Raw genomic sequence first — 14,294 nt, forward strand, 5'->3', positions numbered from 1 at the left:
TTCCTGGGCTAGTAACACGATTGGATGGATTTGGATCCTAGCCCAGGACGAAGCTTTACATTACACTTCAATTAGATGTTTCACAACATATCATGCATTCAAGGCAGCTTTGAATACACTACAAGCAGGAGGACAAGGTCAGAGATAACCAGGGAAGAAGCCAGAGGAAAGGAATGTGGCACCAACTCCTACACAGGTCAGGCAGGCGAACCCTAGGCCTATAAACCACATGGCATTTTCCCGGAAACTATCCATAGCTGACACCTATAGATATTGGGGGAGCCAGCTGAAAATTGTGTTTTTAGGGCTGCCTCACACATGGAATGAGCATACATTTCCAATTGTGTATCACATCAGTAGTCTTATCAGGGTGCATAGATAGGCTGCTACTCCCTGGTGAGTGTATTTAGCGGAGTGTCCCATTTGCTACACCCATAATGTGTGAAAGGGTCCTAGCCAGCAATTGAAATTGATAATAACTGGCATTCATTCCTGAAGCATAGTCTTCAGATTGCCCTTTGGCTGGCCACAGCTGTAGAAATCAAGGGTTAAATTACAAGTGGGAATTCAAGAGAATCTGATCTTCAGGCAGCATCGAATTAAACCTTGCAGGATTAGTCCAACCTCTTGTTTCCAACAATGGCCAGCCAGATACCTCCAGGAAGCCACAAAGCAGGACATTAACAGCACTCCCTGCTCCCTGCACCTGGTATTTTCTGGTATGCTGCCTCTGAACAGGGAGGTTCCATTTAGCCATCGTGGCAAATACTCAAGAACATAAGAGAAGCCGTGTTGAATCAGGCCAGTGGCCCATCCAGTCCAACACTCTGTGTCACACAGTGGCCAAAAACCTGGTGCCACCAAGAGGTCCACCAGCAGGGCCAGAAGTCCAGAAACCCTCCCACTGTTGCCCCGTTCTCACTAACTAAGCACCGAGAAGACAGAGCAACACTGCCCCAGACCTAGTGTTCCATCTAGATCATGAAAGGGAGGGCAAGAAGGGTTGCCTCAGTGCTTAGTTCTTGTTGCCCTCTCACGCCCAGGGAAATGCTGATTGCCACTTTGGGGTCAAGAAGCAATTTTTCTCCAGGCCAGTTTGGCTGGAGATCCTGGTGGGGTTTTTGTCATCTTCTGGACATGGAACAGCGGTCGCTGAGGGTGTGGAGTGGGAGGTATTTGTGAATTTCCGGCATTGTGCAGGGGGTTGGACTAGATGACTCCAGAGGTTCCTTCCAATCTATGCTTCTATTATCTGTACCTTGTGACTAATAGCCGCTGATAGGCCTCTGCTCCCTATGTTTATCCAATCCCCTCTTGAAGCTGTCTGTGCTTGTAGCCGCTGCCACTTCTTGCAGCAGTAAATTCCAGTGTTAATTACGCTTTGGGTGAAGAAGTACTCATTGATAGACCCATCCTCTGTGATTTTGCATAATCTCCTTTTATTGTCCTACAATTTAGTGGTTCTTGCCACATCCTGAACATGCGATGAGTCTCCTTTTTGTTTCATATATACTCGTCAAATCTGTGGGTCTGATTGTCTCTCTTTTTCCCCCTCCAGGTCATAGCCAACACTAGTGCCAAGTTAGTATTGAACAGTGTGTCAGTGTTAAATGCTTGGCCGGTTTGCCCCCTCTTGGGGTAGCATGAGGCTGTTCGTTGCTGCTCTGTGTGCTTGTGAGTGGCATGCATTTTAAAAGAGCTGACTGATGACGGCAGTCGTGAAATGCCATTTCTGTATTGTACCCATCGTTCTAAGAATATCCCTAAACTTTTCATTTCTTCCAGGCATTTTATTTTGAAGTCCTTGCAAATGTATTTTTTTTTTAATCTAGAAAAGTCCCTTTGTGTCTGCACAAAAGAGAGCCTCCAGGCACCTGTAGTGGTGACCAGTTCCTAACTGTTTATTAGAAGGAGCGTGTAACTCTGCTTGGGATGCCACTTCTAGGCTGGGTGGCAGTAGCTGTTTCCTTGCTAAGAGAATGGCAAGGGTGACCTGTAACGTCGTGAGCCATAGGCAATTGCAGTGGCTGTTTAAATGCCCACTGAAGGCGAACTGAGGCTTCCCGTACATTAGATACCGTGTTGAGAGGCTAATATATGAACTGCCTTAAAGTGTTGCTTCCAATGGTTTTTTTGGTTGTGGTGCATGTTGCTTATGTCATTGGAGGTTGCTGTCCTTTTGCAGTATCTCTGCATGCCCTGTATTGTTTAAACCATACCATTTACCTTTTAAAATGCTCTGTTTCTTCACAAGCCTGTACTCCCCAGAGAACAGAGGCTCCCGTCCTTTTCACAATTTGGAGGGAGCCAAATGCTGCACAGGTGCTGATTCTCCTGTCTCATGGCTTGCAGTGACATGAAAAAAACCATACCTGTTGGCCGTGTCCCTAGTTCAAAGCTTTTCAAAGCCATTATCCTTTTTGAAACCTACCTTCCCCTTTTCTGATACCGCAGCTGTTTTTCAATTTCTGCATCACAAATATTTGGCCTACTATATGTAAAAAAAGGTAAAGGTTTCCCTTGCTCGAAAGCCAGTTGAATCCGACTCTAGGGGGTGGTGCTCATTTCCAAGCCAAAGAGCCAGCGCTGTCTGAAGTCATTTCTGTGGTCATGTGACTGGCATGACTAAACGCCGAGGTGCATGGAATGCTGTTACCTTCCCACCGAAGTGTTACCTATTTATCTGTTTGCAGTTTCCAGCTGCTAGGTTGGCAGGAGCTGGGGCCAGAGACAGGAGCTCACTCTATCATATGGCACTAGGGCAGTGATGGAGAACCTTTTAGAGACCGAGTGCCCAAACTGCGACCCAAAACCCACTTATTTATCGCAAAGTGCCAACACGGCAATTTAACCTGAATACTGAGATTTTACTTTAGAAAAAACAACTCATACATTAACTTAAGATGATCCAAACAAAGTAAGGAAAGCAATCCCAAATGCTTTCATTTACTTAAAATTATTTGGCAGAGAATTTGACACTTTAATGATGGGCTTGGCCTGGGTGGGGTGATGGCACTCGTGCCCACAGAGAGGGCTCTGAGTGCCACCTCTGGCACCCGTGCCATAGGTTCACCACCACTGCACTAGGGTCTCGAACTGCCAAACTGCAGACCCTCCAGTCTGCAGCTCAGTGTCTTAACCTCTGAGCCATTGCAGTCTAATACAATTCAAATAAAAATGGTTGCCTCTGAGACAAGGCAAACTAAGATCAGAATCATTTCCATATTTACTTGAGAACGAGCGCCACTAAACGTTCTTCGAAGTAAACGTGCAAAAATCCAGGAAACCAAAGCCACGACAGTTTATAAGAGGAGGTTCCGTTCCCCTGACTACTGTTTCCATATTGGGGAGAGGAGCATCTTTCAGAACAGGGGTCTCCAACCTTTTCAAGCCTGCAGGCACCTTTGGGATTCCGGCACACGGGGGTGGGCGCAACCACACAAAATGGCCACCACAGGAGGTGGACAGAGCCGACTACAAAATGGCTGCCTCAGAGTAGAGCCAACACAAAACATTGAGCAATACAGCGAGGCATAACTCTAGCAGCAACTCTTCAACGTTCCAGGCAGAAGCTCTGTTCGGCATGATGCCTTTTAAAGTGAATATATTGTTTTAAAATATTTTCTCATATACGCACGGTAATGCAGCGAAGAGCCTGGTGCCGCGGTGGCAGCTGTTGCAGAAGTCACTTTGAAAAAATCTGCACTGCCTATCGGAGCTTCAATGGCCAATCAGAACTCCTGCTGGGCAAAAACCCCACCGGGCCCCACCCACTTTCTCAAAACACTTGGGGGGGCACCAGGAAAGGTGTCGGGCACCAGGGTGACCGTGGGCACCCCGCTGGTGACCCATTTTAGAGATCTATACAATTTCAGGGTAGCCCACTCCACCAATATTGTGTATTCTATAACTGCATAAAAGTGCCTTTGGTCTTATTTATTTATTTGATTGATTGATTGATTGATTGATTGATTTGTACCTCGCACTCCCCACCAGGGCAGGCTCAGGGAGGCTTACATAAAATTGCAACAGATTAAAAAGAGCAATAACAAATATCAACATATTACATCGTATTGCTTGTGAGAGGAGTCTCTGTAGGTGAACATGGATCGGCCAGCGTTCTCTTTAATCAGCAGCATGCTACTAACGTTGCGCGTCAGCTCTGCTAGCGCTAGAGATGTGAGCAAACGGCTAACACTTCGTTTGTTGTCTCCTGTACAAATAGTACCGAAGGGTATTTTAAAAGGACCAAAAGATTTTGTTCACAGAACATTAACTCGAAGAATTTCGTCTTGGCTGGAAGGTCTGGTGGAAAACTTGCTCCTCGTTATGCTAATGTAGCGTGTGAGGGTTTAACCCACAAAATTCTTAATTGGTAGTTGTTTTTCATCCGGCTTTTCTACAGTGCCGCACAAACCATTTTTTATTCTTTGTGTAATGTCCTCCACAGCCCCCCTCCATCCAATGCCGTTATTAGGATACCACCCAAATTCCGTGGCTGGGGAGATATCCTTGCCGCAGGGGATCAGCTGTTCTGCTGTTCACCCCGTTTGTAAAATATAAATCTTGTCTCTTCATGTGGAAGAGGGGGAAGTATACAGTCCCGTAAAAATATGAGCACCCAGGACAGCGAGGAGTCTTGCACTTCTTTGACACTTAAATAAGGGTGTTAGTTGAGCACTCCGTCACTCAGGGCTCTTCCTCGTTGTCATTTTTGTCACTTGTTTGTCCCTATAGCTCCAGGATTTTTCCACCCCCAATGTGTTTGCTCTCTCTAGTAGTCCAGGGCCGGCTCACTCACTAGGCGAACTAGGCGATCGCCTAGAGCGCTGGCCCTTAGGGGCGTCAAGCTGCACCCGGCCCTGTACTCTGGGAGTTTCTTGATTATTTGTGTTTTTCATTCTTCCTAAAATGCATTTATTTTTGAAAATTGGTGGGCACATGGGGGGGGGGGAGCGCCAGAAGGGATCCTCACCTAGGGTGCAAAATAAGCTGGGTCCCAGAGGGAGCAAAGCACCTATGGAAGGGGGGAGACCCGAAGCCATAGGGACAAACGAGTGACAAAAACGACAATGCAGAAGCGGTCTCAGGCTGCACAGAGAGGGGAAGGACACCACGACTGAAGGATTTTCTTTCAACTTAAAAAAAAATGGAAAGAAGTTCATGCAACAGGAGTTGTGTTGCTTATCCTTATTGCATCACCAAAGACATCGCAACAGGTGCCTACAACATTTGCACCACCAGCGTGTTTCCCATGATGACCATGACATTAATATATGTGCTCAGGGTGGGGAAGTAATGGATTTCCCCACAGATAATACATTTATCCATTAAGTGCTGGGAAATGACACTGTTCCTGTCACAGAAGCACAGGCCCTAGGGGAAGACGCATCACCAGTGTCCAACAAGCAAGCACAACACCAAAACCTAATAGCGCAGAAATGCTCGTATTGACTGCACTGGTCGCCTGTGATTCTCTCTTCTGCTCACAAAGGCGTCAGTTGCATTCTCTGGGGAAGAGGTGAGCTCCTCCTCCGGTGCCTGTTTTCATTTGGCAGTTGTCTGATCCATAGCTGCCCCTGAAAATGTGTGTGTATGTGTGTTTCTTTGGACGCTTCCTCCTTCCACGGCTTGCCCTCCTCCTTTCTGTTTTAACTATCACTTTTTCTCCTTTCTTCCCTTCACTTCCCTGAAACTCTCCCACCCAAGCACGGAGTACGTGGAGCGCTTCAATCCCAACGTCCTGAAGGATTCTGCTCTGTCTACGCACAAACCCATTGAAGTGAAAGGGCCCGGTGGCAAGGCCACTATCATTCACGCTCAGTATAACACCCCAATCAGCATGTATTCTCAAGATGCTATCATGGATGCCATTGCAGGCCAGGCCCAGGCCCAGGGCGGTGAACTTGCTGGGTAAGCTTGATTTCCTGAGTGTGCATCGGTTTCTCGTTGCATGCTACGCAGCCCCTGCCGCCATCCCGCAACTTTCTGCCTTCCCGTGGGTACCACAGTAGGGAATGATGGGGCTAACAAATCTTGAACATCTGGAGGAAAGAATTTTTTGAAATGATAATTCTATAATTATATACCTGCGTTTATCCAAACGAAGGCAATACTGAATGTCAGGCAACCCCCGCTAGAAATGGTTACATCCAAAAAGGTTGTTCTCGCCATACAGTCCTGCAATTTGTGTATGAATAAGAACCTAACTACATGAGGCATGTGATGCACACCAGCTCAGGGGTCCCCAGACCTGACTTGCGGTCACTTAGGGCTCCCAAGCCCCTCCCATTTCTAAACAAATTGCCATTGGGCAATGGCATCACGTCACTTGCAGGGAAAACCCAGAATTGACATCAGTCCTCTCTAGGAGTTGCCAGAGAGGCTATGGTTTAACCATAGAGTTTCCGTTGTTTCCTAGAGAGGCATGATGTCTGACAATCCTAAGTCACCTGTATGACTGGGAAATTCACCTTCCATTGCTCACTGCTGCTGTGGGAGGAGACAAAGGGCTTAAGCCTCCCTTCCTGAATTATTTTCCCGAGCGCCAACAGCCACGGGGGACTTCTTTGCCATACTGTCGAGTTCCACATGTCCTAAACTATGTGAACCCAACCCCCTAAGACAAAACTCTGTTTTTTTGACACCCTGTCTGGGGAAACAGTAGTCTTCCTTTCAAGTACATAGGGGTTTTGTCATATGCATACCCCCAGAGGAACTCAGGGCCATATAATTTTTAAGACAGAAAGAAACTTAAAATTTCAACAGGTGCACAAAGCATCAAATTAGATATGATGGGAGAAGCACAGAATTGATTTTGCTGCTAAATCCCTAGGGGGCAAGGCTCTGGAATCGGGTAACCCACACCGGGGGGGGGGGCACCACGTTTCAAAAATATGGTGGGAAAGCAGGGAAGGGTTCAGTTCCCTATTTCCACCGGTCCCTGTACCCTTCAGTATCCCTCCCTCCCTCCCTCCTCTCTCAACTTTACAGGAGACTGCCAGGATCAGTTTGTTCTTGCTCCCTGGGGCCTTGAGTGTAAACCCAGGTAGTTAGCCATTTCGGTCGCATTCGGTCACAGCTAAATATCATTGTAATCAATGAAATGGGGCAGAGTCGTGACTCGTCAAAACTCTGCTGATTAGTCACTGTTGCGGCCCGCTAATGTCCCCCCGGTGCGCACCTAATCAAAATATTACCCCTGTGTGTTTCAGCAAGTTTCGTGCAGAAAACGTGCTCCCGTTATGGTCCACTCCATGTAAGGAAAAGCATGAGTCATTAACAGGAATCCACCAGCTTACACCAATGTGGAGCAGTGGTTGGAGTGTTAGACCATGATTTGAGGGATCCAGGTTTGAATCCCAGCTCTGCCGTGGAAGCCCGCTGGGTGACCTTTGGCCTGTCACACACACTCAGCCTCACCTACCTCGCAGGCTTGTTCCAGTGTGGATAACCTGCAAGAAGGCTGAAAAATGGTGTCAAGTGCTTTGGGTCCCCATGGGGGGAAAAGTGGGGTATAAATATTTATATGAATATGTGTACATTCATATTTCCAATAGTAAATTTGTTTGGAGTGAGGGATGCATCTTAGTTTAAGGCCAGGTTGTCTGAACAGTGGAGGTGCCTGCTGAAGGCACGTCTTGAACGTTTATCGTATTAAAATCAAAAAGCCTATCTTCATTCTAGACAAACTACTTCTTATTTCTCCCCAGCAAAACCTAGGAGCTAGGTTTGGTGCCAGTTTGGTATAGTGGTTAAGTGTGCGGACTCTAATCTGGGAGAACCAGGTTTGATTCCCCACTCCTCCACTCGCAGCTGCTGGGTGACCTTGGGCAAGCCATAGTTCTGGCACAGCTGTTCTTGAAAAAGAGCAGTTTCTGTCAGAGCTCTCTCAGCCCCACTTACCTCACAGGGTGTCTGGTGTGGGGAGGGGAAGGGAAAGGAGTTTGTAAGCTGCTCTGAGACTCCTCTGGGTAGTGAAGGGCGGGGTATAAATCCAATCTCTTCTTTTTTCTTCCTCTATATTTTATGATAAGACCTCTACCAGAGAATTAAATTCTCAGTCGTTCTACCAAACTGCAATTCACAGGAGAAACAGTATAATGGATATGAAACACTTTTAGGTTTGTGGTGGTGATATGTCCTGATATATGGCTCTCAGTCAATATTAGGAAAGCACTGTGATCTAGGCTTCTTGCAAGACCATCTGATTTACTTACATATTTGCTTCAAATATTTATATCCCACCTCGAGCACAAGAAAAAACCAAGCAGTAAAATAACCATCAGTAAAACCTGCAATCAGGTGATGAAGCTGCCTGCAGTTCTGGGCCTCCAGTGATGCTTCTCTTCCTCGATCTGACCTTCTTTCCATCTGCCACCTCACACCTGCTTTCCGTGACATTCAGAATTCTGCAGGAAAAAATATTCAGAATAAAACATGCCAGCCGTGAAAGCCTTACAAAAAATAATGTGTACATGACAGGGTTTTTTGGTCTTGTTTGGTTAGAGTACGAACCAGAATGAAGATTTTGGGATCTTCTAAGCGTCTTACTAGCAGCCCTAATAGGCCAGGCCAGCCTGGAAGCTAAGCAGGGCCCGCCATGGTTAGGACTTGGATGGGGGACCACCAAGGAAGGCTGGGGATTCTATGTAGAGGAAGGCAGTGGCAAACTAACCCTGCTTATCGCTTGCCTTGAAACCCCCAAGAGGTGGAACTTCATGGAGTCCCCTCAACTCAGTGGTACCCTTTACCATTAAGGATCTACTTAGACAAGGCAGTAGGTCTTCCCAATCATTTTTAAAGGCAAATAGCAGCTGTGTGGGTCTGGAACCATGGCACAAGAACATAAGAACATAAGAGACGCCAATGTTGGATCAGGCCAAAGGCCCATCCAGTCCAACACTCTGTGTCACACAGTGGCCAGAAATACCAGTGCCATCAGGAGGTCCAGCAGTGGGGCCAGGACATTAGAAGCCCTCCCACTGTTGACCCCCCCCCCCTAGCACCAAGAAGACAGAGCATCACTTGCCCCAGAGCCCCTAGCTATACCTTGTGGCTAATAGCCACTGATGGACCTCTGCTCCATATGCTTATCTAATTCCCTTTTGAAGCCGTCCATGCTTGTAGCACCCACCACTTCCTGTGGCAGTGAATTCCATGTGTTAATCACTCTTTGGGTGAAGAAGTACTTCCTTTTATCCGTTCTAACCCGACCGCTCTGCAGTTTCATGGAGTGCCCACGAGTTCTTGTATTGTGAGAAAGGGAGAAAAGTACCTCTTTCTTTACCTGCTCTTTCCCATGCATAATCTTATAAACCTCGATCATGTCACCCCTCAGTCATCTTTTCTCCAAGCTAAAGAGCCCTAAGCGCTTTAACCTTTCCTCATAGGGAAAGTGTTCCAACCCTTTTATCATTCGAGTTGCCCTTTTCTGCACTTTTTCCAAAGCTATAATATCCTTTTTAAGGTGTGGTGCCCAGAACTGCACACAGTATTCCAAATGAGGTCTCACCATTGATTTATATAGGGGCATTATTATATTGGCTGATCTGTTTTCAATACCCTTCCTAATAATCCCCAGCATAGCATTGGCCTTCTTTATTGCAGTCACACACTGTCTCGACATTTTCAGTGAGTTATCCACTACAACTCCAAGATCTCTCTCTTGCTCAGTCTCTGCCAGTTCAGACCCCATCAATGTGTATTTATATTTAGGATTTTTGGCTCCAATGTGCATCACCTTGCACTTGGCCACATTGAACCCCATTTGCCATGTTGACGCCCACTCGCCCATCCTTGACAGATCCCCTTGGAGTGCCTCACAATCCTCACTGGTTTTCACCACCCTGAACAACTTTGTATCATCCGCAAATTTAGCCACTTCACTGCTTACTCCCATCTCCAAATCATTAATGAACAAGTTAAAAAGCAGTGGACCAAGTACTGATCCCTGCGGTACCCCACTGCTTACCACCCTCCACTGAGAAAATTGCCCACCTACACTCACTCTCTGTTTTCTATGAACTAGCCAGTTTTTGATCCATAAAAGGACTTGTCCTTCTATCCCATGATTTTTGAGCTTACTTAGGAGCCTTTGATGAGGAACTTTATCAAAAGCTTTCTGGAAGTCAAGGTAAATAATATCTATTGGATCCCCCTTGTCCACATGTTTGTTCACCCCCTCAAAGAACACTAACAGGTTAGTGAGACAAGATCTTCCCTTACAGAAACCGTGCTGAGTCTGCCTCAATAGGTTTTGTTCATCTATGTGCCTACTAATTCTTTCCTTAATAATGGTTTCCACCAATTTACCCGGTATCGACGTCAGACTGACTGGCCTGTAATTTCCCGGATCTCCTCTGGAACCCTTTTTAAAGATGGGAGTGACATTAGCTACCTTCCAATCCTCAGGAATGGAGGCAGATTTTAAGGAAAGATTACATATCTTTGTCAGGAGATCTACAAGTTCACATTTGAGTTCTTTCAGAACTCTCGGATGTATGCCATCTGGGCCTGGTGATTTTTCAGTTTTTAAGTTGTCTATCAGTTTTAGGACCTCCTCTCTCATCACCTCAATCTGACTCAGGTCTTCCAACACCCCTCCTGAAATCAGTGGTTCTGGAGTGGGCAAGCACTTCTCATCTTCCACAGTGAAGACGGAGGCAAAAAATGCATTTAGCTTCTCAGCCATTTCCCTATCATCCTTCAATACTCCTTTTACCCCTTGGTCGTCCAAGGGCCCCACTGCCTCCCTGGCTGGTTTCCTGTTTCTAATGTATTTGAAGAAAGTTTTATTGTTGGTTTTTACGTTTTTTGCTATATGCTCCTCATATTCCCTTTTTGCCTGCCTGACCTCAGACTTGCATTTTATTTGCCATAGCCTGTGTTCCGTTTTATCAGCCTCACTGTGACTAGCTTTCCACTGCTTAAAGGAATTCTTTTTACTTTTTACAGCCTCCATTACTCTGTTTGTTAACCATGCAGGCTTTTTCCTATACCTGTTTGTGCCTTTCCTAACCTGCGGAATATATATTTTTTGAGCTTCTAGGATCGTAGTTTTAAATAGATCCCAAGCTTCCCCAATTGTTTTGACCCTTTCTACTTTTCCTTTCAGTTTCCTCCCCACGTGTCCCCTCATATCAGAGAAATTACCCCTTTTAAAGTTAAAAATGGTTGTGTGAGTCTTTTTGGCCAATTCTCTATTTGTACAAATGATGAACTCAACAACATTATGATCACTGTTTCCAAGCGGTGCAATCACTTTTACATCTCTCACCAGGTCTTGAGTGTTACTTAGGACCAAATCAAGGATCGCCTCTCCCCTGGTAGGTTCCGTGACCATCTGCTCCATAGCACAGTCATTTAGAGTGTCTAGAAACTCAATCTCTTTTTCCCGACTAGAACACATATTGACCCAATCAATGTGTGGGTAGTTAAAATCACCTATTATTACACAGTGTTTTTGTCTAGTTGCTATCTTTAAGGCATTCATCATTTTATAATCCTCCTCTATCTTTTGATCTGGTGGGCGATAACAAACTCCCAGTGTTAAGTTTCCTTTTGGCCCCCCTATTTCAACCCATAGAACTTCCAGAAGCGAATCCAATTCACTTAGCCTCTCAATCTTTCTAGACTTTATACCCTCTCTGACATACAGAGCTACCCCACCTCCAACCCTTCCCCCCCTATCCTTCCGATATAATATATAACCGGGAATCACTGTGTCCCACTGATTTTCCTCATCCCACCAAGTTTCAGAAATACCCACAATGTCTATTTTTCCCTCCGACACCAAGCACTCCAACTCCCCGATTTTACCTCGGACACTTCTAGCATTTGTATAGAAACAGCTGTAATTTCCCTTACAAGTTAAGCCTGCATCCTTCCTCTTGCTATCTCGAGTCGTTGTCCGGCAGTCCATGTCACCAGCCATGGCCTCTGTGGACAATTTCAATCCACCTCCCTGTAGAAAAGCAACCGGTACCCCCTCACCTCTCTCAGATGAGCCAACCCGAACCAGAGACTTTTCATCTCCTGTCGGCTTTCCCCCAATATTCAGTTTAAAAGCTGCTCTGCCACCTTTTTGATTTTAAGTGCCAGCAGCCTGGTTCCTTCTCGGGACAAGTGGAGACCGTCTCGCCTGTACAGCTCCCTCTTGTTCCAAAAAGTATCCCAGTGCCTAACAAACCTGAACCCTTCCCCCCTACACCATCGTCTCATCCACGCATTGAGACTCCTGATCTCTGCCTGTCTCTCCGGCCCTGCGCGTGGAACAGGTAACACTTCTGAGAAGGCTACCTTGGAGGTCCTGGACCTAAGTTTCCTGCCCAGCAGCCTAAATTTCTCCTCCAGGACCTCACGACTGCATTTCCCCACATCGTTGGTGCCGACATGCACCACGACCACTGGCTCCTCCCCAGCACTATCTACCAGCCTATCTAAAACACGCGTAATGTCCGCTACCTTCGCACCAGGCAGGCAAGTCACCATACGGTCAGTACGCGGGTTCGCCACCCAGCTGTCTACCTGCCTAAGGATCGAATCACCCACTACCAAGAGCCCCCCTCCCACCCTGCTCAGGGATGGTTCCTTGGTGCAAAAGGAGAGCCGCTCACCAGCTGGGGAAGAGGTCCCTTCTGAGGGCACATTCCCCTTATCCTCAGCATGGTGCCCTGTTTCCCCTAGACCCTCATGCTCCCTGACAGCAGCGGGGCTGCCAGATCCAGAGTGGGACGAAGCTAACAAGTCCCCGAGAGTCTTTTCTGTGTGCCTAGCTGACTGTCTCTGCTTCTCCAGGTCAGCCACCTTGGCCTCAAGGGAGCACACACGTTCCCTGAGAACCAGGAGCTCCTTGCACCGAGGACACACCCAAGACTTCTGCCCAGTGGGCAGATAGTCATACATGTGACACTCCGTGCAAAACACTGGATAGCCCCCAACCCCCTGCTGGCATTCTGGCTTCATAATTCTTTTAAAATAAATAAATATAATCCCCCTTTTAAACCCTTGGTATTTATGTGGGTTTTGTTATCAAGTCAAATTATTTTACGGGAAAGACAAAGAGCCTAGGGCCTTGTCTTTCTGGCTCTTTTTGGGCTTCTTACAGCGCCCCTAGTCTAAGAGTCCCTAGGCTAAGAGCCACAGGCAAAGAGCCCTTTAGCTCACCCTTCGGCTCGTGCCAGAGGCTCGTGCCTCTGCCAAGGTGCTTCCTTAAATAGAGGCCTCCCCCAGCAGAGGTCAGGCAGCAGCTATTCAAATTCAAATTCACCCAGGCACTCAATCACAGGCAAAACAATGCCCCTTCCACTTCCTCTCAATTACAGGCAATCCCAGTCAAACAATGCCCGTTCCTCTCCCACACTCAATCAGCCAGGACTCTGCAAGAACTCTAAGTGCTTCCACACACTGCTAAACACAGTTTTCCCACAAAATATCCTTAGCTGAATTCTCTCAGCTGAAAGCAAGTAAAAGAAACCCACTCACCTCTCTCACAGCTCTCTCTCCTGCTCTTGCTCAGAGCTCAGCTGGTCTCCTCTGCCTCTGGCAAGGTGCTTCCTTAAATAGAGGCCTCCCCCAGCAGAGGTCAGGCAGCAGCTCTCTCACAGCTCTCTCTCCTGCTCCTGCTCAGAGCTCAGTTGGTCTCCCAACTATTCACAAGGAGATAACATGTTTCGTTTTTCCACTTTGGCCTGGTTTCACAGTTGAAGGATCCCCTTCTCTTGGGTTAGTGATTGCTCTAGAAAATAAAGAAGACAAAATGTTCTTGGTTGGTCTTTCTGGGGGATTGCTTTTAATTGACCAAACCACATGAGGATGGAAATTAAGCCACTTTTTTGACCCATGTCTCAGTCTGATCCAAATCAAGACCCTCTGCAGGTACTATTTGCTTTAAAAAGATGAGGGGAAGATCTTGCTCTCCAGACTTCTTATCTAAGCCTTTCTCAGTTTTTGCGCTTTTGGTGCTCCAATCTCAGTTGCCATTTTTGTGTGATTGGGCAACGTGCTCGTTTTCGGTACGTGCAAATATGTACCCTCAGAACTCTGCGTTGGTTGTGTGTGTATCAAAGTTGGAGAATAAGTGGTTTGCGCTATTCACATAAAATGGCAATGGCACATGTTAAGAGGATTGCAAATACACATGTTTGGATTGCCAGAATCATAATGGCTGAAAGGATTCTGGTGAGATCCTGAGATGGTGCCACAAAAAAAAAAAGTAGTAATACATAAAATTGGAAACAAAACTTTTCAGCTGTCTCATAAAGATGATTCAAGTAAGATTCAAAGAATTCATG

The 14,294-nt window shown here is 46.6% G+C and overlaps 1 protein-coding gene across 1 annotated transcript in view; it reads left to right on the plus strand.

Moving 5' to 3' along the window:
• LDB3 (LIM domain binding 3) overlaps positions 1 to 14,294 on the plus strand; it is a gene marked incomplete at its 5' end in the record, with an annotated part of 167,514 nt that overhangs the window by 56,801 nt on the left and 96,419 nt on the right. Inside the window, 2 exons of the mRNA XM_015425655.1 lie at positions 1,559 to 1,581; positions 5,710 to 5,913. Of these exons, the coding sequence (XP_015281141.1) occupies positions 1,559 to 1,581; positions 5,710 to 5,913 (227 nt within the window). The remainder of the gene's footprint in view (positions 1 to 1,558; positions 1,582 to 5,709; positions 5,914 to 14,294) is intronic.

Source organism: Gekko japonicus, unplaced genomic scaffold (assembly GCF_001447785.1).
Source record: "Gekko japonicus isolate JY-2015 unplaced genomic scaffold, Gekko_japonicus_V1.1 scaffold1137, whole genome shotgun sequence".
NCBI lineage: Eukaryota > Metazoa > Chordata > Lepidosauria > Squamata > Gekkonidae > Gekko > Gekko japonicus.